This window comes from Hemicordylus capensis, chromosome 1, assembly GCF_027244095.1.
Source record: "Hemicordylus capensis ecotype Gifberg chromosome 1, rHemCap1.1.pri, whole genome shotgun sequence".
Lineage (NCBI taxonomy): Eukaryota > Metazoa > Chordata > Lepidosauria > Squamata > Cordylidae > Hemicordylus > Hemicordylus capensis.
This window is the reverse complement of record NC_069657.1, coordinates 377551942-377578176: the sequence shown is the minus strand read 5'-3', so window position 1 is coordinate 377578176 and position 26235 is coordinate 377551942. Positions and strand designations below refer to the sequence as shown.

General features: G+C 45.9%; 1 protein-coding gene across 2 annotated transcripts in view; it reads right to left on the bottom strand.

Annotated features, from left to right (window-relative positions):
• PGBD5 (piggyBac transposable element derived 5) overlaps window positions 1-25982 on the bottom strand; it is a 118589-nt gene extending 92607 nt beyond the window's left edge. The window contains exon 1 of one of the 2 annotated variants that reach the window (XM_053298303.1): window positions 25866-25982. In XM_053298303.1, the coding sequence (XP_053154278.1) occupies window positions 25866-25884 (19 nt within the window). In that variant the 5' untranslated portion in view covers window positions 25885-25982. Of the gene's footprint in view, window positions 1-11748; window positions 12450-25865 lie in introns of those variants that run through there. The other variant, XM_053298293.1, reaches the window with a different exon arrangement.
• Between the last annotated feature and the right edge of the window lie 253 nt (window positions 25983-26235).

Sequence of the window (26235 nt, the reverse complement as noted above, 5' to 3'; positions counted from 1 at the left end):
CTAGCCCCTTCAGGACACTTCCTGTAGACTGGGGGGGGGGGAGGTCTGTGAAGGTTCCCCCTCCCCCCGCCGGCCTCTTAAATCACTGCCACAGCCCAGCAAAATGCTTGGTTTTGGCCTGTTCACGCTTCTGTATGTGCGTGCTGTGGCCATTTTGGTCACCACCGCGCATGTGTAAATGGCCTCTGCGAGGCCTGACATGGCCCAGGGCCTTGCAGAGGTCCTTTGCGCATGCACGGTGGCCATTTTCCCCAAAAAATGGTCACCGTGCATGTGCAAATGACCTCCGAGAGGCCCTGGGACATGCCAGGCCTCGCAGAGGCCATTTACATATGCTTAGTGGCGGCCAAAATGGCCATCACACACACTTACAGAGGCCCTAATGGGCCCAAAACAAGCATTTTCCTGGGCTGTGGCAGTGATTTAAGAGGCTGTTGTGGGGAGGGGAAACCTTCAAGGGCCCCCTGCAGCCTACAGGAAGCTCCCTGATGGGGCTAGAGCTATTTTAAATTTATTTTTAATTTTTTTAAAAAAAAAAATTGCGGACTTGTCCAGAGGTTCAGTTCCGGTCCAGACGGAACCCGGCGGGGGGTGGGGTTCGGTTCGATCCCAACTCCCCAGACATCTGGACCAAACCCCCAAACTGGTCCACACATCCCTAGTTAAAAATTGCCCACTTCTATTGTGAGTTGGGTGATAGGTAGCACACATCATGCCCTACCACACATCCCACTTTGATGTCCTTAGGAGCTACCAATGGAATAATGGGGTGTTTCAAGTCCCCCATGGCCCCAACACTCAAAGCATTTCGAATTTTGTTGAAATAACTGGTTCAACCACTGTTTTGATGAAACATTTCAGCCATCTGCTTTTTGTTTCAAGCTAGAAACAAAACACAACATCTGTTTCATGCACAGCCCTACACTGCAGTCCTCAGGTAGAGATTAGGAACAAGAAACAGTTCTACTTCCTGTTTTAGGCAGCTCCATGCTGATGCTTCTCCAAAGTCATTTTGGATTAGCAAAGTACTGGTCAATCTACATGGTCACTTATCTTCAAACAGTATGGCGCTGTGCAGAGCCTGCATTATATAGAAGTGGATATACAGTATTTCTGTTTTGAAGCAGCCTTCTGCCCATGCTGCATATGATGCAGGCCTGTATTAGGAAGGCAGAGGGCTTACTGGCCAGGGGAAATCTGATTGGTGGTATTAAAGAGGGAGAGAGACTACTTTTGTTAGTGTTTCCAGCCATTCCTGGTCAAGCAGCAATAACTGCATCCAAACTGGAGGGGGGAAGTTATTTCCCCCTGCAAGTCTCTTTTAGCAACTGCAAGTCCTCTTTAACCATTATCTTTTTTACAGGGACATTTGTCCAAATGATGACTCCCTCTCCATTCAGTGGATGAGGCCCCCTCCATTCCTTTATCCCTCCTACGTCCATTGTGCAATGTGGGGAGGGAAAGGTTGATTCTGTAAGTCAGACCCAATTTGTACATTACATGGAAACAGTGAGAGTGATTCATGCTTCTTTTCCCCCCCTACTTGCGTCTAGTGTGGGAAGCAGAATTCACCGATCACACCCACCGTAAGCTGCAGAAGTCATCTAAAGCATACAAATCTCAGACCCATTTTCTATATTTCCACAGTGGATAGGACATGGGGAACACATCACAAGTCACTCATGCTTCTGGGAACATCTGGACTAGCCTTCGGTTTCATCCATTTGAGTGGAATATTTCGTGGGACCCTTCTTCCTGTTCATTTTCCAAAATGCAGAAAATTGCAAGAGGGCTTTCAAACATTTCTTACAGGACACCCAAACAGACAGACTGATATTGTGAGTGGTGAAGTCATTCTAGAAGGTCATTCACTACATTCTGTTCATATGCACCATCTTCTTTCCAGGACAGAGATCACAGGAAATAAGTTATGTGCATTTGAGTTGTACACTGCACTGATTGGCTGGAAACTTAAGGCATCACAATGTTATCAACAGTTAAGAGTCATTTCCCAGATATGCACATTGCACAATTTGGTGCCTGTCAGATAAACTCGTAAGCAGCTCTTATATATAATTTAAAAAGTGGACAACCCACCTAAAGCAAAAAAGAAATGAAAGACAGATGACTCAATCAGCATTCAATTCACTGATAAGTACATCCGTGAAAAACATTGCTAAGTTAGACGAAGACAGGCTTGCTCTGTGGAAGGAAAAAAACAAGACAGCAAGTCCTCTTTTTAAGAAGTGTCTGTACATGTATCTTTTCAACCTTGCTTATTTTTAGTTCCCATTCTTTGTCACAATAGACAACTTCCCCATTCTTAATAGATATAGCCTCAGCTATATCTAGCTGACCTACAGATTGTACTAGCTGACCTACAGATCTCCCAAACACTGGGCTGTTCCCAGCTGCCTCCATCATCGTAGACTTGCCATTGCGGCCCAGGTATGCTGGATCTCCCCAAAGACTAACCTTTTTTGGCCACTCCGTTTCCTTCAACAGTCTCTTCTGAATGACTTCCAGAAGGGTTGCTGTGCTAATCTGTTGCAGCAAACATAACAAAAGAGTTGTCTGGCACCATAAAAACTGAGACATTTGTTGTAGCATAAACATTCATCCAATTCACATTGTTCCATGTCACTGCTCACTATGCTGTTTTCTTTTCATGCTCCACCACAATTCAGAGATCCCTTTAAGCAGCCAGCATACCCCATCCATATATGTAAAATTATCTCTTTTTTGCTCCAAGTTGCATCATTTCCCACTAGTTTACATTAAGCAGGATCCAGACTAGGATTGGCCTAAGGTAAGGTAAGAAAATATGTTCTTCTAAATTGTCTGTGTTGCTGCACAATGTCACACAACCACTAGTGGAAGAAGAGTAGGAAAAGAACAGCAGCAGCAACCTTCGTTGGAGTATACATTAGGGATATATGTGACTGTGCAAGGCATAGAGCAGGAAGTGTGATCTAGTGTGCCCCTTCTGCTAGTGGCTGGTCAGCATCTTCCAATGCAGTACCATAAGAGTTAGTCTGAAACTGAGATCCCTTTATTTGCACAACAGCCTTACGATGTGTTCTTCAACTAGTACAAGGGCATCACACTAGTCTGGATCCTGCTCATTGAATCTCAATGGCCATTTTGTTGCCCCTTCACTCGGTTTGAGAAGATTGAGTTGGGGCTTTGAAGTCTGTTTGAGTTTTCCACCATCCAGAATAATTTGTCATTCACAAACCTGGCAACCTCACAGCTGACTCCCAATTCATTTATAAACCAAGCTCAATAGCACCAGTCCCAATACTTGAGGGACCCCATACCCCAGTGGTGAGCTTCCAGGGCTATTGTCATGGCTGGGCATGGGCACAAGAGTGGTGTGCCATGGAGAAAAGGAGCCAGATCACAACCCTGGCTCAGCTTACTTCTCTGCATTATGACGACTAAGTTTATTGCTGCTTTCAGCTTTCTGTTCTTTAAACAGTTACTGATCCACAAGATACAGTAATATGTTCTCTTATCTCATTGCCAAGTTTCTCTAGAAGTCTTTGATAAGGAACTATGCTTTTTACATTGATAATCTGTGTGTATAATATCTACCAGTCTATCCCTACTTGCATGTTTGTCAATACTCAAAGAATTCTAGGAAGATGGTGAGGCAGAACTTTTTTGAGCAGGAGTCATGCCGATTCTTTGTAAGACAGACTTGTTCTGTGTGTTTAATCAATCTAGCTCTAATAATGCCTTCTATCAATTCACTCAGGGCAGAAATTACATTCACAAAACTAATTTTCTGGCTCTTTTGAATAATTGGTATTATATTGGCAGGCCAATTTTAGTGACAATATGCATTGTTGTTGTTGTTTTAAAGACCAGCAATTTCATACTTTATTTTAAATTTTAGGCTCATCAGTTAGCCCTAGAACTTCATCCCTTGCCACTTATATTCAACAGTTCTTCAGAGGCTAGTTAAAATGTGAATATCTGTCTAACATCTCCTGCTGTAAAGAATTTATTAAGCTTTGCTGCAACGTCTCTTTTCAGCATTGTCATTTAGCAGGCCTACTGTTTCTGATGTGCTCAAAGACATTAATGTTTGTTTAATTTATTTGCTCATTTTCTTATTAACCTACATTCATTTCACAAAAGCCTGGTTTTCTACTCATTTCCTTCATAGGAACACAGGAACATAGGAAACCGCCATATACTGAGTCAGACCATTGGACTATCTAGCTCAGTATTGTCTTCACAGACTGGCAGTGGCTTCTCCAAGCTTGCAGGCAGGAATCTCTCTCAGCCCTATCTTGGAGAAGCCAGGGAGGGAACTTGAAACCTTCTGCTCTTCCCAGAGCAGCTTCATCCCCTGAGGGGAATATCTTGCAGTGCTCACACATCAAGTCTCCCATTCAGATGCAATCAGGGCAGACCCTGCTTAGCTATGGGGACAAGTCATGCTTGCTACCACAAGACCAGCTCTCTTCTCCATGTGTTTAGCTCTCCCACACCCTTCATGTGTGCAAGGCTTCCACTTTTTAAAGGAAACATTATTGGAGGTAGATGAAGCAAAATGGATGAGATTTGGAACTCACCTCAATGCTCCAGCACTGTGGGCCTGATCAGAACTAGCATTTGGCGGGGTCCAGGTCAATTTGATTCAGCACAGTTCAAAGCAACTGCTTTGATTCAAAGCCAAGGTTCTAGTGCCCCTAACCCCCTGTACTTACTAAGCTGTTGGAGGGGCAACACACTCCCAGCAGCAAGGGAACAGCAGCTGCAACACACAACTTCTGCTTCAAAGTCTAGGAAGAGAGCTTATTTTTTGAACAACTGCAGTCCTGTGAAAGATGCTGGAGTTATTGAGAACTGTAGTCTTATCTGGGGCTTCTGCAATGGCTGTAGCCCCTGAAGAGACTACATTTTTCATGAAACTCTGCAACTTCCCCAGGAGTGCAAGGTTTAAGAAGAAAATTATACCTTCCTGGATTCCATCTGAAACAGAAGCCATGTGTTGCAGCCACTGCTCCCTCTCTCTCGAAGCATTTCGCTTCTCCTACAGCCCAGTAGTCAAGTACAGCAGAGTGGAGGGGAGATTCCAAACATTCGACCCAATTTGACCTGAACCAAACAGTGGTTTTGTTCAGGATGAATTAGGCCTAATTGGGCTAAATAGATTCAGAACCTGTTTGGCTTTTGCAACTTTGGCCACAAACATAATTGGCTTTTACAATTTTTGACTTTGCTTGTTAACTATGCTCTTGAACATAGTTACATTTTTACCTGGACTCATTCTGGAAAAGCCATTAACTGCACAGTCTTCTGTATGTTTACTCAGTATTTACTCACAGTAAAGTGTGTACAAGATTGCAGACGAAGGCTGCATTGCATAGGAATATAAAAATGAACTGAACAAGTCTATAACATATGTAACTTTACTAGACATACTTGCTCCCATCCAGAAAAATCATAGTACTCTTAAATATTTCTTAATTGTAATTTCCACTTGAAGAGAAGGAATTTTATGAAAGCAAAAGGAGTTGTCAGACTTAAAACCAGGCTTCTGAATTTATATGCTGGTTATTCTAAAGTTCCTTCATACATCAAGCACTGCAAAGTGAACAATAAAATCCCTTCAGGAAGAGGAGTAGCAATTTTTTTCCAAGGTCTGTTCAGCAATTGGGAGTCAAATGTAACTAAAGCACTAGAAAAATTCCCAGCAAGGTGGATATCATACACAGATAGAAAGACAAAGAAGCTAGGAGGAAGATGTGCAAGAAAATACAAGCTTTAAGTATGCAGAAGAGTCAAGAGATGCAAACTTATACATCAAGTGCCCCAAGCTTAAACATCTCTAGGATAGGTATCAACTCTTTCTACCATAACTCTTTCTACCATAAAATCTCACAAGAAGATAAAGAAATTTACTGAGCCTAGTTGGGTCTAACTTAACATATCTGCTAACAGAATACATCAGTTTGTTTTAAGTATTTATCTCAAAAGAGAATGACTAAAACCATTCTCCTGGAGAGAATGTCTTCATGATTAACCGATCGGAGGTGCAGACATTCATCCAACCTAGCCGGTTATAGATACCTAGATTGTTATCTAAATGTACATTCACCTAGTCAATGTTTCTAAAGTGTAATAATGGCGGCAATCCTATGTACAATATTTTATCCATTAGTTCCCCAACCACCAGCACCACGACGTCTTCTCTATCTCTAGATCATCCTCAGGCCAGTAAAATATCTATCTTATTTAGAATCTGGCATTTTTATGCCCAGTGATTCTGTGAAGAAGTTTCCCCCTTAAGTTGTTTTCAGTTTATTAAACGGTGAGGCTCTCCACACGAGCAGTGTGGAGAGCAGAGGAGGGTTTGGCCCACTCTCCCTGCACAGGAGCACTCTGCCCTCCCTGGATGGCTGGATTGGCCGCCCACATGATTACGGGCTCCATCATGGAGCCAGTTGGGGCAGCGGGGACTGGAGGCTGCCTGGCCCCTAGAAGTCCCAGAATCCCTACACGAGTGTGCGGGGCATTCCAGGGGAAACCCCGGCACCAGGAGGGTTGTTGTAGCCTCCTGGTCAGGGGTCTACTCATGTGTCACCATGATGGCACACAATCGCCAAAACGGGGTTAGCAGAGCGCCCGCTCCACTAACCTCGTTTTAGGGGAGGGGTATTTAGACAGGCTAGCTGCTGCTGAACCACCAGGCTCATCCACGAGCCCAGGGGTTCTCACAACTGCTGGAAAGTGTGCCTGCTTTCCAGCATTCATGAGAATAGCCTCTATGCTCTCTACTGCACCTAACAACCAACATTGTCCTCATCACACACACATTGTAACCTTTCCTCTCCTTGCCATGTGTTTTATAACCAGGGATAACTACACCCCATGGATTTTCACTGTTCCACCAGGTCTCTGATATGCCCACTATAATTTATGTTCTCTTTTAGTCAAGCACCCCAGTTCTCACAACTTGGGGATTTTGAGGCATGTGGTATTAGCATGTCAATACAGCATCCTTCTGAAATATCCTTTTCATGTGCTATTTTTCGTATGAAAGTTTTTCTTCTCAAACAGGGGCGTAACTATAATAGGGTAAGGGGAGACAGTTGTCTGGGGGCCCATTGCCTTGCCCCCCACCCCAAGTCAAGTCACATGACTGACTCCCCCAGCCACGCACCCACCCGGGCTTCCTTCAGTTGTATTCATCCTCCAAAATTGATGTGAGTTTTAAGACCTGGAGCTACCAGAACAGCATGTCTTTCTCTAGTACCATTAAATGACTTGCATCATCCACAATTTACAAAACCTTTTAAAAATAATTTAGGATGATGTTCTATTGTGATACATAGGCTTTATATTTAGATAGATATAGATAAATTTTACTATGCTTTTTGTTACCACTATTCAGCCTCATTTAAGACTTCTTTACTTCATGAGCCAAGCTTCAGTGAGTGGGGGCCCATTTTAAAATCTTGTCTCTGGGCCCACTCCAACCTTGCTACGCCCTTGCTCTCGAAGTGTTTAATTTGTTTCTGTATGTTTGTTGCCAATGTTTATCCCATCTCCACATGGAGGATCTGAAACATTTATACCACCATCCACAAGGGATGAGCGGCTCCCAAAATGGATTATCCTCAAATTTTGTGAGCATTTGCTTAGAACTCTTTTTTAGTCTCTGTTTTCCATGGGTGGGGTGGGGAGATGGTGAGGAGAATATTCCAGATCTATTTAAATATAGGTTGCATGGCAAACATAGGTTTTTTAAATTATACTTTGATCTTAGCTTTAAATACACATTTTATATATATTCATATTCAGTTTCCAGAACTGATGGTTAACAGTTTGTTTTCTGGAGGATACCTAGATCCTTTTCAGAATTTATGGCCTTCTGTTATTTTCACAGAACTATGTCGTTTATATTTTATTCTTGCTTGCAAGCAACAGGATTGATTTCCTATCAAATATGCCTTAGGCAAGGGTGAAACTTAAAATATGCAGCAGGGACAAGAGTTAAACCCTCAGAAATGATACCGCATAGACTAAAATAAGCTGGACTAGACACAGTAGACACATGCCATGGAAGTTTCTATGGCTTAAGATTTTACAGTTAACATTAGAACTCTTCTTTACAGCACATCAATCAAGACAATCAAGACTTTCTCCAAGGCTGATCTCCCCGCCTTGTGGCTTTAAAGGATCTTGTGGGGGGGGGGCAGATATTGGACTAGGATAAAGGGAAATAGCTACTGGCTTTACTAATAGCTAGTAAAATATGTATTCAGCATAACTCTCACCTCTAGCAATTGTGGGCTCCTGCCTGTGCAACCCCGTCTTCTTCCAGCTTTTACCCACAGACAGCCCCATTGATTTGGGAGCTTTGTGGGGAGAGGCAAGAGTCTTTGGCCAAAAGCCAAGGGTTTCCTGCATGCTGTGGAGGGGGATTCCTCCCATCTGGGGAGCCACTCCTGCCCTCTCCCTCCAGCTGTTTTGGCACCTGGTGCATCCCTGTGCCAACATTAGTAATAGCAGCTGCACTATAGAACATTTTATCTGGTGGATGCAGCATGTGAAATCTATGCCTTGCTTGTTTTTAAGGAACCATTTGGATTAGAATATGGAATAACAATATTGTTTAATGACAGTTTTCAACTGCTTACTATGTAAAACAGTCTAGGATTATTTAATTGATACATTCTGGAGTGAGTGTTGTGAACACTGCAATCTGTTTATATTTATTTACTTAAAGTAAAGCCAAAAGAATGAGTAGGCCCTTTTTCTAATTGCCCAGCAAAGGACTGCAAAAGATGACCTTAAGCATTCAGTTCATGTGGTAGCAGGCAGCTCTTCAGCTACCCAGGTCCCAAGCCACATGGGGTTTAAAACAAAACAAAACACGCACCAGCACATTGAATTGTGCTCAGATTAGAAGTCAACCAAATTGTTTAAGAAGTGGGTGGCAAAATATGTTTCATTCAGCTGGATTGACATGACATCAATCTAGCAGCCGCATTTTGGGCCAGCTGCCACTTTCAAGAAGTCTTCAAAGGCAGACCCACTTACAGTGCATTGCAGTAGTCTAACTTCGATGCTGCCAGTCTATGGCTAAAAGAGATCAGCTAAAACAATACATTTACTATTATTGGGACAAAATTTATCAATATTGTTCATAATTATCTGGCTCAGAACACAATTCTGTCCAGCTTGTAATGCTCAAATATATCGCAAACTAAGCATCATTAGCCTGCAAAGTTCTTCTCTGGTTTAGAATATGAAATGGGATGTATATACTGTATGTTAGATCCCCAAGAAGCTAAGCTCACAAAGCACTGAAAGTGTTTTTCTACTTTCCATCCAAGTCTTTCCCTGCCTCTCCACATCCGGGACTGTAGTCACAGCTCAGATTCTGCAAATGCCTCTAAAGTCCGATTATTAAGGCTCTGGGGAACGGTGCACAGTCCTTGAGCTACTGCCCACCTTAATCGTGTCTGACCAAGCTTGAGGAAGATACCTGTTCTCTGAAACCCTCCCACCAGCCCATGTAAATAAGATCACAGCAAAGGGAAGTAAGAGTGGGGCTCATACCAGTCAAATGGTCTAGGGGGAGAGCTTACAGAGTTTATAGGTGAAGCCTGACTAAGCATCAGCTCATTTAGGTTGGAGAGCATCCCCAAGCTTGGAAAGAAGATCACAGGAATCACACTGCAAGCACCAACTAGTGCTGTATATACAATCCACTTGCACATTTTAAAGAAATGCACATTTGTTAGTACATTTTGCTAAGTCAAGACTTGGTCCTACTTAGTCCAGCTCCACCAGAGTTCTTATCTGACACAGACAGGTCACCAATTTATCACCCAGTCATTGAGTCTGTGGTTGCTTGGTACCACCTAGATGAAAACAAGCGAGATCCGTGGCTTTTGCAGTGCTGAGCAAAACTGCAAAATGCCAGAGAGCCCTGCATCATCCTGTTGATCAGAGGTATATTTAGGCTTGACTCATACATGCAAGTATATCGCTCAATATTCATAATTCAGTTATTCTCAGCAGAACATATGAACCATGCCAATGGGGCGGGGAGACGGAGAGAATGACTGTATTGGAGCATGATGCAAAACCCAGAAGATCTCTACAGTGTGCAATATGCGACTCTTTTACACATGCAGTCCTCAAGATACTGCAGCTACTGAGCAGTCAACATCCACTCGGCCTGAAATCATCAAAAGAGGAGAACAACAACAACAGCTTGCAGTGAAGCTCTTCCCTGCTCCTCTGGTATGCTGGGTACACCAAGCAAAGGTAATTCACTGGTCAGCTCCCAAACCTAGCCAAGCCCTGCCTGCCAGTGACTAAGCTTTCAATCCCGACTGCTGAGCATGAATCCACACTTTATTTCAGTAAAAGAAAAGCAAACTTAAGCATCTGCCCAGAAGCCTCTCCATGTCCCTTCCCGAAAGGCTGAAGAGCCATCTCACCCCTGCTGCTGCACTGCCATTGTGCAGCTGCTGCTGCTGCTGCCCCAGCCCCCAAGAAAGGCTGGCTCCCCTAATGACTAACAGACATGATGAAGTGGAGTCTGCCCTACAAGCCAGCCTTTTAATGAGGCCAGAATGCAGCCAGACATCCAGGGCTGGGCTGTCGCACTAGCTCTGGGGATCCAGCAGCAGCAGCAGCAGCAGCAACATCCCCTGCAGACACCTGAGAGAGACTCTGCTCATTTTATGGCTCCTGCCCAGCTCTGGAGGAGATGCATTGAGTTGGCACGGCGGCTCAGCAGTTGAACTGACACCCAAGTGTTTGCAGCAACTAAACCCAGGGAGGGGTTAGCCTAAGCATAGTCCTCAAATATGGGCTAGCCCTTTTCTCAAACGCGATTCTCAGACACCACCACGGGTTCAGGGTGCCTTGCCTTCGAATGTTCCGCCGCTCCGTCAAACTCTGAAGAACAGACAGCTCGGTTAGGCAGGGCCCCTGAATTTGGAAACCATCAGCAAGCAAACGATGGGTTTGCTGAGACCTTTCAGGAGCTCTGTGTGTGTGTGGGGGGGGGGGTTCCTTCTCGATTTCTACTCTCTTTTGCATTTTATCAACACGGGAGGAAGTTGTTGTTTTTAGCCAGCTCCCTCCTCCAAATATGTTTAGGCAGCAACAGTGACTGCAGTTTTTCCGCTCTGGCGAAAGCCCATTCCTTGCCCAAGCTAGGTGACAGCAGAGGACTCTGCTCGGGCTGGACTACAGTTGCTCACCCAGGATTCTGAAGTTGGGGTGTCTGAAAGAGGAGGGCCTCCCTTTCCTTACATCCAAAGGGGCAACCGTTGGTGGGGAAACCAGCCCTCCGGAACAAGGGCATCCCCACTGCAAGACAGTCCTTCCTGAAGCAATAAGGAGCACCCAGCCGCCGCCGCCGCCGCCGCAGCACGGCACAGCACCCTCTCGGGATGCGCTACACTCTTTGGGGAGAAAGCGGGTGCAAGCCTTGCAGCACAAGAGGTCCTCTTCTCCCACCCCCACTTCTGAGAACTAGCAAGCCAACGCCGAGGAAGCAGCCTGCCTATTCAGCAGCTCTGCTAACCAGGAGTTCTGGAAGTCCTTCCAAACTGAGGCTCCAGAGGGAGCGGCAAAGCGGTCGCGCCTTCCCCATCCCACGCCACCCCCCACTTCGAAGAAGCCCCGGAGAGGCTGGGCACCGGTTGACTGACTGTGCGGAGCCCTGCAGGCTCCGGCATCCCCCGCCCTCGGCCACTTTACCGCTGCTATCCTTGAACGAAGGGGTCGGCGTGTTTCGCAGGTGGTCGCTCCAGCCCCTCTTGTCCTCTTCTTCCTCCTCCTCCTCCTCCTCTCCCTGCTGCTGCTGGGTGGTTCCAGGGCAAGCCGCCTCCGAGCCGCCCTGCACTCGCCGCTGCTGCTGCTGCTGCTCGGGGGCTGCCTTGGAGCCGCGGGGGCCTCCGGTCCTGCCCCTGTGGCTCCGTCCGCCCTCCGGGGCGTCGCGCTCGTCGTCGTCGTCGTCCTCCTCCTCGGAGGCAGAGCGGGAGTCGGCCGTGGTGCTGTAAAAGGGGTTCCCGCTGCTGTCCTGGCCCGACTCGCCGAAGACGTCGTCGGAGATCTGCAGGCTCTCGTAGCGGCAGCGGGCCGCCTCCAGCAGGGACAGCGCTTTCTGCCGCTGCCCGCCACCGCCCTCCGCCATCATCGCGCCCGCCGGCGTCGCCAGCAGCCCCCGCTCGGCCGGCTCCTCCGGGCGCAGGCAACAGCCCAGCAGCAGGAGCGGCTCGGTCACCGAGGGAGGCAAGCAGGCTGGGGAAGCGCCGCCGCCGCCGCCTTCTCCTCCTCCACCTCCACCGCCGCCTCCGCCGCCTCGGAGCCCAGCCTCCCGCTCTCCCCGGCACAACCCGCCCCTGTGTGTGTGCAGAGCCATGGGTGGAAGCAGCCAGCTCAACATCTCTCCCAGTGCCTCATCCAGCCAATTATAGCTACAGTCCTAAAACGGGAGGTGGGGTTTTATGAGCGCTCCGGAAGCCCTGAGCCCACCCACTCCCCACCCCCAGAGGGGAGGGTCTTCGCCGCTTAAAATCACAGGGCTGGTTTGGGGAAAGGCGAGCAGCGAGCTACGCACGGCACAGGCACAGCCATCCCAAAGCAGACGATTTCGGGCTGCTGCTAACGACTCTTTATGCGCAACTGCGCCCCGAGAGCCCTCCACTTCACCCTCTGGCAGGGGTGGAGGCTGCTGACTTCCACATTTAATCTAGGAAGAATTGCCCGCTGCCGCGGGGTTCCTGCTCCTTTCTTGTGCTCGCGTGGAACTGTCCACCAGCTCCGGTGCTGAAGCCCACGCGCCCACCCACCCATGGAATTCCTCCATGAGAAGCCTGGAGTACTAATTTGGCGCACGAGTTCACATTCATACCTGAATGCGATTTACAACGACAAGAAGCTGGAATCACCATAAATCGCCACGAATTATCGAGGATTTGGCACATGGCCGGAATAGGGGAGCGATAAGCAGCAGGACCCAGCAGGACAGGAGCAGAGAGAGAATCAGAAAACTTGTGCCTTTCTGCACAAACTGTGGTGTGTGACAATTGGCTGGCAATAATAAGCATCCTGTCACATTCCCTTCCTCGAAAATAGCATCTGCAACCACACATTCAGATATGATTAGGGTCTTCAAGTTACTTTCATGTCAGAGGAAATTGGAGTGGCACTAATGCATCAGGAGAGCACACTTTGCGGCACCTGGGAGCAACTGCAAAGAAGAGAGTTGCCCTTTATCTCCAGCAGTAGAAATTGCCAGGGTTGTAAAAATGAGTCTCCTTACCACAGCATTCAAGAGTCAGACTTGTTTTTGAAATGGTTGCTTCAGATGATGCCCAGAAACAGGCTGCACCAATAGATAATATTTGTGTTATATGCACCCAATGCCAGTAGTCTACACCTTCTGAATTGAATGAATGCTAGAAAACCAGATGTAACCAGACTGCCAAAATCAGCAACAAATTGCATTAATGACCTGTTCGCAACAAATCAAACCGCGTCTATTTCAGATTTCATAAGTGTATTTCTGCTCCATTTCAATGTGCATCAGTTTAAGATATTTGTTGGGGGTTGGTGGCACTAGCTGAAGCCAATGGTTCACCCCCACCTGCATAGTGCTTGTCTCTCTAGCCACTTTGAGGACTTTTCTGTTGAAAAGCGATATATATATATATATATATATATATATATATATATATATATATATATATATATATATATATATATAATATTCCATTCTATCCTAATCAGGGGAAAGAAGTGTGACTGTGTGGCCTCTGAGACCACAGGGCAGAGCAGGTCTACTTGAGCCTCCACCACCAAGTTGTCAGTCAGAGTTGCCTCTGTAGGGATTTGCTGCCCCAGTAGTCTCACAGGAGGAGGGACTCCCACTATGCAAGCATTTATCTCCCCAAGAGATTTGCAGCAATTGTCAGATTCTATTTAAGCAGATGGCCAAATATGATTAAGAGTGAGCAGCACAGAAAGTGGCTAGGGCTTGTGTCCGGACCCACTCGTACTTTGACCTGGAGGAGATTCCCTCAGAAGAGGAGGAGGGGCACACCTTAGCCAAAACCTCCAGCCCCAATGAAAGCCGCCTCAATCTGACAGACCGTGAATAACCAGTGCCCCTCCTGTAGTCACCCCCTCAGAGAAGCTGTGGGGCTCTGGGGACTTGGTACCCCCAGTGAGTCCCTCCTGCTCTTTCCCCATAGCCCCTTCTATCAGCTCCAGGACCCCACAAGGAGAGGCAATAATAACAATACTGTGCCAGAGCCAAACTTCAACACCAAAGGAACCTGGATGCTCAAGACCTCCTCCTTCCCAATCGGCCTACTCACATATATCCCTTCACATATATCCCTCTCCTCCTGAGAGGGATACCAGCTCAGACACCTGCTTTAGATCAGAGACAGCCTGACCTCCAAGAAGAGGTGGTGCTCATAGCTCCTACATGACATCTCTGTTTGCATCACCCCCTGGGATTTTTTAAAGTTTAATCTCAGCTCTCATGACCGGCTATGAACAAGATAGATATAGCTGGTGTTAAGCATTCTGGGACAAACTCAGCATTTGGTAGCAGGACTCAGGCTCTTTACGCCCTGTGCCACCATGGCTGCTTCTTGGCAGATGGAGCAGCCTGATCTCTGCTGCACGGCAACACCACACACTTACTGGCTGAACATGGTATTGCAGCTCTTCAGCCCAGGTGGCCTGAAGAACCAATATGGAGTGGGCCAGCTGGCTCTGTTTAGGAGTTGCTCCAACCTTGGCCGATCAGTCTAAGCAACTCAATCAAATGAGTAGCAACAGACATTCCTCCACCTTGCCTACCAAATCAAGTACCTGACCATCAGCTGTCCTTGACTACATCTTCTGTTTTTGGCCCTGTAAGGCTTCATGGGAGCTTGTATGCTTTGGATTACCTTAATGTGGCCCATGCAGCAATTTTTCATCGTTCTCATATCATATTCAGAAACCAAAGAGCATCACTATAACCTGTAACAGAAAATAACTTCTATTCTAAAATGAAGCGAGAGAGATAGAGAGAGAGGAGGGCACAGTTCTACTGATGGACTTGTGCTCTGCAAGTATGAATAGATAACTATAACCTCTTTGCATTAACAAAAGGTCGAGTTCTAAATGTATTTATAGGCATGCAATTTTCATTATAGTATTTGAGACAGTGGCTAAGTTCACACAATCATGGTGACCCTGACTAAAGAATTAACCGGGATTGCCAAGCCCTGCAGAGCCAATTGTGAGAACCCAGAATTTCCAGGCAATCCTGATCAAAACACTGTGAAACTGCATTTACCTAGGAGAGATAACCAGGATCCGATCTCACTAAATACAGTTTAATCACAGCAGTTTCACCAGGATTATTGGGTTTTTTAAAAAATGTTTTTTTAAAGTGGTGCCTTTCTTCAGTCTTTCCCCTACTAACGCTCTGATCCAACTAGCCACGTGTAACAATTCACAGTCTTAGACCTGGATGTATGCATCAAAAGATGCCCATTCAATAGGGATCAGCTGAGCAGCATGACATGGATGAGAAAGTAAATATCTTTTTGCAATGTATATCTCTTGTACTTAATTGGGATGATAATTTGTACATAAATGTAACCTTTTTTGGATGGAGTGTAATTGTGTTTAAGATTAATGCTCAAATTTTGAAAACAAAAGCAGCATAGTTGTTCTTAAACAACCTGTAGGATTTTTAATTAAATCAAAAGCCACTGTCTTGAAAGTAGTTCAAACATACCATAAACAACTTATTATTGAGTAACACTGCTGAAGTCAGTACTCTAAAGGAAAGTAATTGATCTACTTCAATTCAGTTAAACCTAAATCTGTCTTAATCTAACGGATGGCTGCATAACATCCTGTTTCATGTTAATGAAACAGATATTTCATTAAGGAAAGCATACCTAAGGACAAAATTGTTAAACATATGGAAGAACAGGCCTTGCTGAAGGAGAACCAGCATGGCTTCTACAAGGGCAAGTCTTGCCTCACTAACCTTTTGGAGTTCTTTGAGAGTGTCAACAGGCATGTGGATAAAGGTGATCCAGCAGACATAATATACACTCAAAATGCTTTTGACAAAGTTCCCCACCAAAGACTCTTGAGTAAACTCAGCAGTCATGGGATAAAGTGACAGGTTCAGTGGTGGATTGGTAACTGGTTGAAGGACAGGAAACAGAGGGTAGGAACTGCCACAATGGAGGGAAGTAAGTGGGGTCCCCCAGGGATCTGTACTGGGACCAGTGCTCTTTAACTTGTTCATAAATGATCTAGATGTTGGGGTAAGCAGCGAAGTGGCCAAATTTGCAGATGACACTAAACTATTTAGGGTAGTGAAATCCAAAAGAGATTGTGAGGAGCTCCAAAAGGATCTCTCCAAACTGGGTGAGTGGACAGACAAAATGGCAAATGTGGTTCAATGTAAGCAAGTATAAAGAGATGCATATTGGGGCAAAAATACCCAACTTCACATATACACTGATGGGGTTTGTCAGTGACTGACTAGGAGAGAGATTTTGGGGTCATAGTGGACAGCTCATTGTGAAAGTATTGACTCAGTGCACGGCAGTTGTGAAAAAGACAAATTCCATGCTGGGAACATTAGGAAGGGGACTGAAAATTAAAATGCTAATATTATGCCCTTCTACTAATGTGCAGTCACATTTGGAGTACTGAATACAGTTCTGGTCACTGTATCTCAAGGAGGGCATTGTAGAACTGGAAAAGGTGCAGAAGAGGACAACCAAGAAGATCAGGGCCTGGAGCATCTTCCTTATGAGACAAAGCTACAGCATCTGGGGGATTATTTATTTATTTATTTAACATATTTTTATACCATCCAACACTTACGTCTCTGGGCAGTTTACAACAAGATAAAACATTAAAACATTAGTTAAAAACAAAAACAAGAAATTTAAAACACAATAATTTTTTAAAAAATCAAAACAATATTCTAAAACAACATTAAAAACAACCAAAACAGTATCAGTTAAAAGCTTGGGTGAACAGATGCGTCTTTTTTAAAATTGTCAGAGATGGGGAGGCTCTTATTTCACCAGGGAGCACATTCCAAAGCCTCGGGGTAGCAACGGAGAAGTCCCGTCTCTGTAGCCACCAGACGAGCCAGGGGCAAATGCAGACGGACCTCTCCTGATGATCTCAATGGGTGGTGGGGTTCATGACGAAGAAGACGTTTTCTTAAATACCCAGGGCCCAAACTGTTTAGGGCTTTATAGGTTATAACTAACACCTTGTATTTTGCTCAGAAACGTATCGGCAGCCAGTGTAACTCCTTCAATACAGGAGTAATATGGTCTCTCCTAGATGAGATTTAAGTTTGGAAAAGGAGGTGTATAAAATTATGCAAGAAGTAGAAAGAGAGTGGACAGAGAAATTTCTTTCCCTTTCTCACAACACAAGAACCAGGGGTCATCCCATGAAACTGAAGGCCGGGAATTTTAGAACCAATAAAAGTACCTTTTCATTCAGTGCATAATCAAACTATGGAATTCTCTGCCACGGGATGTGGTGACGGCCACCAGCTTGGATGGCTTTAAAGAGGCTTAGACAAATTCATGGAGGACAGGTCTATCAATGGCTAGTAGTTGGTGGCCATAGGCCACCTCCATCTTCAGAGGCAAGATACGTCTTAATACCAGTTGCAGGGGAGCAACAGCAAGAGAGAGGGCATGCTCTTGCCTGTGGACTTCTTAGGGGCATCTGGTGGGCCACTGTGTGAAACAGGATGCTGGACTAGATAGACCTTGGGCCTGATCCAGCATGCCTGCTCTTAATTATTATGCCAGTATTTGAATAGTCAGACAAGACCTGAAACAGTAAATAGAACATTGTATCCATGGCAACAAAAGTACAGCTCTTAACTTTCCCAGATAGAAAACCTTTCTCCTCCCTTTATGTTCTTCCTCTTAAATCAATCAGGATTTCAGAGAGATTTCCTCAATCAAATAGCATGTTAGCTCACAACTTTTAATTTAATAAAATAAACATGATTTACCCATGATATTCTATTACCTTTAAAAAAGACTCCTTAAGTAATGCTTTTTGAAAACTGTTGTACCATATTTCTATATCCAAGCAAGGAAGACAAAACCATAAAGAGCAGAAATAAGGTGTGGAATACATAAATTCTAACTACTCAGTTTTAGATTCTAATACTGCTCCCTTCTCAATCATTGGGAGCCTATATTCTACACCATCAGAGGCATAGCTAGGGGAGAGAGGGCCCGTGTTTGCCACCCTCCCTGGTGGCCCCCCAGAGTGAGGGAAATAATGAAGAAAATAGGGAGGGGTAGAGCTAGGGGGGCAGGTTCTTTGAACCCATACACTCAATTATAGCTACACCCCTGCACACCACCCACAGAAAAAAGTCAATTAACAGTTGTTGGAATTGGGAAGAACCACAGGAGTACCAAAAAAAAAAAAAAGGCATGAAATGTAGCCCTCTCTCACAGTCTGGTAGTAACCAGCCCTGTGGATAAGAGGGAAAGGGCAAGCAAACCAGCCTCTTGCTTTTCCCACCTTTTGGACTTTACCACTACCATCAAGTGGAAATCTGTCTGCACTGAACATTAGGGGTGTGCACAAAACTGGTATGCACAGTTCAGTTCGAGTCCAAACTGGACTTGGACCAGGCATGTTTGGTTTTTTACACCCCTGAAAACCACCCAGTTTGGTTAGAGTTCGAGCCAGTTTGGGGGTAAAAAAAAAGTTTTTTTAAACAAACTTACCGCCTCCAGGAGCACTACCGTGGGGAAATCTCTGGAGGTTTCCCCTCCCTCCACCAATCTCCCTCGGTATTATAATGGCCCAGTTGGGGTGGTATTAAGTCCCATTCCGGGCTCACGTAGGTGTGTATTGCGCATGCGCAGTGGCCTCCAAAATGGCCACCAAAACTACACAGAGGTCCAGAATGGGCTGAAAACCTCCTGAATTGGGCCAATATGATACTGGGGGAGGCGGGCAGGGGGAGGGGGAACCCCCGGAGACACATACACCCCTGTGGCAGAGCCTCCAGAGGCGGTGAATTTGTTTATAAATTTATATACACAGAACCCCCTAACTGGCCAGAGGTGTTCAGTTCGATCTCGAGTTGAACCAGTGCAGGCTCATTTCGAAGCCGGCTCCATGTCAAGCCCTGTTCAATGTCAAGCTGGTTTGAATTTGAACCTGCTGCATATCACTACCAAACATCCCACAGTATCTCTCAGTCTCCAACAAGAACTCAGTAGGGTAGGATGGCAAGTAAGCATGGGCTGAGGAACACAATTCAGAGATTACAAGAGATCTGAACAAAGTTATGTCTTTACTTTAAACAAATAAAACAATCCATCTATATTCTTAGGAATTGTTTCCTGAAAAATATATAGGAAAAAACCCACATGAGCAAAGCATCATAAGACAAAGATGCAAAATAAACACATCCAGTTATCCTGTCTAAACCGGTTTCCGTAATGCAGTCAGTTTCACCTGCTCCTCAGACCTTCAGTTGCTTTCTTCTTCCTACAACACCTCCTCTGATTCTTCTTCTTCTAGCTTTCTCCTTTCAATCTCTCTCTCTCTCTAAGTCCAAACCCTTTCCAAACTCTGTCTTTTATACTCTAAAACTACTCCCCACTGCTAAAGTAACCAATCAGGAGGGCAGATTTTGCATTCATGCTAGTTGACTTCCTGGGCTAACCATTTCACTTCAAGCTGTGGCTAATTTCTTGGGCTAACCTTTTAACCTCAGGTTGCCATTTAAAATCATCATCGTAACAGAACACAAAATGGAGGACTTAATCTCAGTCCTTCCCACTCCATCTCCATACCTGCCCACGTGTCCCTCTTTTCCCATTCAAGGAAAGATCCTCTGGGGGGAGGGGAATCCAAGATGGTGACAAGCTAGTAGCACTATTCATGAGCTCCTGCCTTAAAATCAGATTTCTCTTCATTGGAGCTGTAACTCAAACCTTAACCATGCCAAATAAAAGTGTGGGTGGGGTGGGTGGGCGTGGGGGTGGGGTGGGCGGGCGTGGGGGGTGGGGTGGGCGGGCGTGGGGGGTGGGGCGGGGCAGGGTGTGGAACCCAGCCCAAACAACCAACCAGCCAAAGCAGGGAAGTAGATGAGGATAGACTCCTACCTTCCCACCAACAGAGCCATGAGTACAACCTTTACATCCTTACCAAGCACAGCCTTACAGCCCTGGGCACAGAAAACCCTCCCTCACAAAAAATACACACGAGGCACGTGCTGGACTGCCAAAAACAACCCATTCATCTAAGTCAGTGTGTGTACTTCAAACCTCCCAGGTTATATACTACGAACAGAAATGAACCTTCTTAACACAGCGATATGGTCTTATCATAAAGCTATTGCTAATTCTCTGAGCCAACTATTAAACTGCCACCCCAAATCCAATTTTTGCCAAGCTGCCCAGGTTTAAAGAGAATTCTATTCACTTTCCATCATCTCACCCTCCCTAATAAGGTCCTTCAGATGGTGGGGGGCACATATTTTCCATAACATAAGACCCACTAGAGTGTTTAAAACCTGTGTCATTCAGCCACTAATTGCAGGGAAGACCAGGAAGCAAAACATTCCTGCTGAAAGTGACCTTGGAGGTAAAGTTGCTAAGGAAATGGATTCCAGGCTTAGTAAACAGCCTTCTAATGACCCTGCCGAATCTCAGCTGCCTCCACAGTCTATGGCCTGCAGTATGTGATGAGAACAGGGCTATAGGCCTAGAGCTCGCAGATCTGAGGAATTTGAGGAATTTGCTCACAGCTGTTAAAGAACAGGTGCATCCCTTCTTCTCCTGCTCAAAGTCTGAACCCACAGACAGTGAGGAGAGTCTCACGATCAGTGAGACCTGCTGGAGGGGGTTCTGTGAAGAGAGTGGACTTAACCTGCTCTCTCCACATAACATCAAGGCTGCAGCCCTGGGTGGCCAAATCAGCCGCCCACACGACTGCTGGCTCTGTCACGGAGCCAGTGGGGGCTGTGGGGATTGGGGGCCATGTGGCCCCCAGACGTTCCAGGATGCACCACGCAAGTGCGCTGGGCATGCTGGAGAGACCCTTGAGCCCAGGAGACCGCTTGCAGCCTCCCGACAGGGGTCTCCTCGTGTGTTGCCGTGGCTAACCTGGCGCTTTGCTAATGGTGGCACTCCACTAATGCACTGCGGTGCTCTGCTAATGGTGTTTTGCCATTGTCACTCTGCTAACCTGGGCTGATGGGAGGGGTATTTAAGCGGGTTACCGCCTATGAGCCCAGTGTTTCCCACAGTCCATGGAAAGCGGGCTAAGCTCTCACTGATCGTGAGAATCGCCTCAGCAACAGTGATATGGAAACCCTCCCCCATCAGTCCTCACCTGAGGGCCACACTAGTGCAACTACCAGAGCCCTAGTCAATCCCCTGGAGCATGACCTTATTGATGGACACTGGCCCAAATAAGGTTATAATTCCACTCAGACCAAGGAGGAGACTATCTGTTCACTTCTGATTTCAACACAGATTCGGAGCTTGAAGACAACGACTCGGACATCACTGAAGCTCCCTCTCCCATGTCAGCTCACTCAAGGAGTGGGGATGCCCCAGAGCCTGGCCAGCCCCAACCCAAGACTACTTTATCTTAGCTTCCTCCCAATGCTGAAGAGCCTCAAACACTTCCCCAGACACAGAAATCACAAATGGGGCCCCTGAGCTAACCCAGCCCCAGTTCATAACACCAGTATGCATACCTCCTACTGCTGCTGAAGAGCTCTAGACCCTACAGACACTGCTACCCCAGAGGAAAGGGTCTCTACATCTTACTCATCACCTTGAAAGCAGCAATCACCACACATAACCACCAGTGGCGCACTGGAGTCTCACATTCCAGAAACACCTCATACTGAACTCTCAGCAATGACAAGGAATGATGTTGCATGCCCATCACCACCCCTAACCCCACTAGAGCAGCAGCTGCCCAATGAATTATCAAAAGTACAGCTGGAACTAGGGGTGTGCAAGCTGGCTCTGTTCCAGCTGGGCTCAACATCTAACTGGCCCAGTTCAACTGGTTCAGGTTCAAACCAGGCTGGCCTCAGCTGGTCAGAGTTCGAACCAAGCCTGCTCACTCTACTGGTAAACAGGAATCCAGTGAGGATTCCCCTTTACCAGTAAATAAGCAGGGAGGCTTCCTTAAACCTAGAGGGCTTAGGAGGGGAGTAATTTAGTACTTACAAATGCATGCTATGGCTGTGGTGGCAGCCTCTCACAGAGTAGCCAGGGCCACCAGCGGCCTGGTTTGGACCTTCTTCAGCCTGGTTTGGGCCTCTACTCATCCACAAGGGTCATTTTAATGACCTTTGTGCATGCACAATAGACATGTGCATACTCTTTTTATGTTACACTATTCTAACGCTGTAATAAAGATTGATTGATTGATTGATTGATTGATTGATTGATTGGACTGATTCTCCATTTATCAGATTTTCACATATTAGTCTACCCAACCCCAAGCATGGTAGGAGTGGATGACATGATCCAGGTAGATTTTGATAAGAGTGCATCAGCTGTGGCTGGCTCAGGTGCCCTCTCACCAACACATACCTGAGTAAGACATGAGGTGGGTACTGCAAGACCATTTTTGTTAAGCTCTTCGGCAAGGCCTACATCACTTCTCTGTCCTTACAACATCTAGTATAATTTTAATGATAAATGAATGTTAAATAGCGATAGGCTACTAAAAGTAAACCAAATGCAATAGTATTTAAAGTTAACAAATTGTCTCTCTATGATGCTCTTTTGATCCTGAAAACTTGCCCATTTTCAGGCACTTTTCTCATGCATTATGCTTTATACCATATGTTTGCCCATGAACATTTGTGGGTGAAAAGGGTGCTCTCAAGGGAGATTCTCCATAAAATAATCTTTGTGACCATTCACATTTTTTGTGTCTGTTCACAGTCCCAAACTACTGTCTCCTTAACATTTTTTAGTTTGTCTGCTTCACTACATGATCCTGGCCAATCAGGGATCACAAAGAGAACATGATGATATCATAGCACCACACAGCCAATCAGATCTGACATATTATAATGCCAGAGGAAGGCAAATGAAGTCAGTTACATTGCCCCACTTTGAATGGGTTGGGGGAAAGGGAATACATCCCCATTGCCAAGACAATCTAGCAGACACTTCCTGTTTTACCATGTGATGCTTTGGGATTTTCATTGCCACAGCACAACACAATGCAACAAAACAAGACAGGGAACATCAGCCCAGATACTTCAGCAAAAGGGAATGCATTCTCTCCTGCAACATCATTGGATTGAGTATTGCCCCCGGACAACGCTTTCTCCCTCTTTTGTACGAGCCCTCAACCATTGCTGAAAGGGATGACACATTTTGTGGATTCCCCCCGCCCCGGCACCTTTCAGCTCAGACTTAGCTTTAATCACTTTAATGTGGGTGTTCTTTGTTTTGTTTAGGTTTCACTTGGGTTTGTTGTTTAATTTGAATGCATATCCTCACCCTTGCACCTCCGGTTGTTTACTGGAACAGAGTTTAATTGTCTTATGTAAAGTCTTTACCCGAGGAGCCCTATGTCACTGCACTGTTAGATTTTCTAAAAGTGGGAGTAATTGGTTAAATATATCCTCAACTTCTGGGATGATACAGTGGCTAGTAATGCCTGTTCCTCCTACTGTGTGTGCTGCCTTTCTCATATACGAACATAGGAAGCTGCCGTCTATTGAGTCAGATCACTGGTCCATCTAGCTCAGTATGGTCTACACAGACTGGCAGCAGCTTCTCCACGGTTACAAGCAGGAGTCTCACTCAACCCCATCTGGAGATGCCAGGGAGGGAAACTGGAGAATGCAGATGCTCCTCCCAGAGCGGCCCTGTCCCTAAGGGGAATATCTTACAGTGCTCATATGTAGTCTCCCATTCAAATGCAAACCAGAGCAGACCCTGCTTAGCAGAGGGGGAAATTCATGCTTGCTACCACAAGACCAGCTCTCCTCCCATACTGCCCACTGTAGCCTCCCAGCAAGCACCATAACATGTGGAGGGGAGAGACACATAATAAACATGTGCCGCATAACTGTAGGCAGTGGTGGTTGCTCTGCAACTGTGTTATTACGGTTTTTCAGGCACAGGTCACTCAGTGCACATTACAGTGGTCACCGTCTTCAGAGATATGCAGTAAATAAAGAGGAACTTTCACTGAGAAATATGGGGGGAATATATCTCCACAATAAAAGTACATTCTTTTGAATTTTTAACAGTTCTAGCAGAGAAACAGCAAGAGAGAGCGAGTCAGAATTTGACAAAGAAACTGCCTTTGAGTGTTTCAGAGATAATTCTCTTTTTGGAATCCGGTTGAGTCATAAGCATTTGTGTATGCAATTGCACAGTATTCTTCTTAAAGCAGCAATAATATTAAAGTGTCTTTGTATAACAGTCAGAGCGACCGAGAGAACACATTGCTCGCAGGTTCCTAGTTAAGTTAGCAATGTCTTCAATAATGTATGGGCTGTTTATGGTGAAATGATTCAGGGTTTGGTGCAAGGGAGGGAATACATCCCAACTGCCCTTCCCCATTCTCTCCAGTGACTGCACTGGCTCTTACAATATAAAAGAAACCTGCATGTTATGACTGGGGTCAGAAGCAGGGGCCATGGGCCACACTGCCACACACCTGGTAGAAATCCCATTAATAAAGGCTGGGTTGCCCAACCACAGAGGCAACGGACAGGTTTTGCTGCCCAACCCACTGGTGATCCTGAGAGTGGCCCTTTATTTTCTCCCACAGAAGTGAATAGCTGCCATTTGTTTCATCACAAGAAAGTATAAGCAATCAACCTGACAGATACATTGCAGAGATGGAAAAACCTATCCATAACACTCATGGAGTTAACAGGGGCCTGGCTGCCTCTGTAATAACAGCTGTTCCAGGCTTTCTCATTCTGAGCAGCTGATCTAGCTAGCTATTTTCTCCATTATTTCCCTCACTCTGAGGGGCCGCTGAGGAGAGGGGTGAAGACGGTCCACCTCTCCCCTAGCTGCGCCCCCGCTAGCTAGGCAGAAATACTAGCTTGCCTTAACTGGACACTGACCACCCACTTGTCTCCAACAATGTCTCTTGCTTCTGGCCCTCCTATTCTTGTCTCCTCGATCCAATATCTGATCACCAGCTCATTGGGGACTCCATCTCCTGCCTCTGGCACCTGATCCTTGTCCACCTGTGCTGAGACTGAATCGCAGCCGTTCCTGACCCTTCTGAGCCCTGACAGTGCCAGAGTGCAGATTCCTACCCCCCACAATTATAACAATGCTCCAAAAAGCATTAGTTTCCTTTCTGCCACAAAAGTTCATTTGCTGAATTATTTTCTGTGGCAGAAGGTTACAAGCTGACTGTGCTATGGTCGGGCATCCCCACTCAGTGGCTTGATCCATCTCCTTCACTCTGTTTTAATGATGACACCTCAGCTTACACCCCAGTGACAGCTCTCAAACAGCGCTGATACCCAGAGAAGCAACAGCGCTGATACCCAGGCCTGAGGCAAGCCTCCCCCCACTTCTGGTTCATTCCACAAGCTCTGGAAACAAGGAGGGGTTGGTACTTAGGACAGCACAATGGACAGGTCCATGAGAAACATTGATGCAACAGTCAGAGGCAGATTGAGCTCTTAAATACCTCTGAGCTCAGTCTATTTCAGCTGGGCTCTGTCTCCCTGAAGAGCATCAGCCTTAAAGGGACAGCCCTCTGGTCTGGCACCTGGTATTCTTCCACTTCCCAAGACAATTCTGTCTCACCTGTCACCAGTGCTGACATGCAGATATTAGGAAGGGTGAAGGAGTTAGCTCCCCCAGGACTTGGGCTCTGAGGGTTTCTCTTCAAGGGGTCGTGTGAGACTTCTCTCCCCCAGGCAAAACAAGAAACTTCAAAGATAGCTCCTGGGTTAGTCTGAAGAAGCCACCTCCCCTTTTTATCTGCATAGCCACGCCCCTTGTGTGCACAGCCATGCCCATCTCATGACCACAGTGAAGAATAAAATGCTGGTCTTTTAAAATATATGATACAACAGGCTGCTGCAAATGGACATATAATGAGTAATGCAGCCATGTATTTGCTGATGTTAAATGAAGTAACTAGTTTTGTTGTTTGTATTGCTTAAGCATTGAC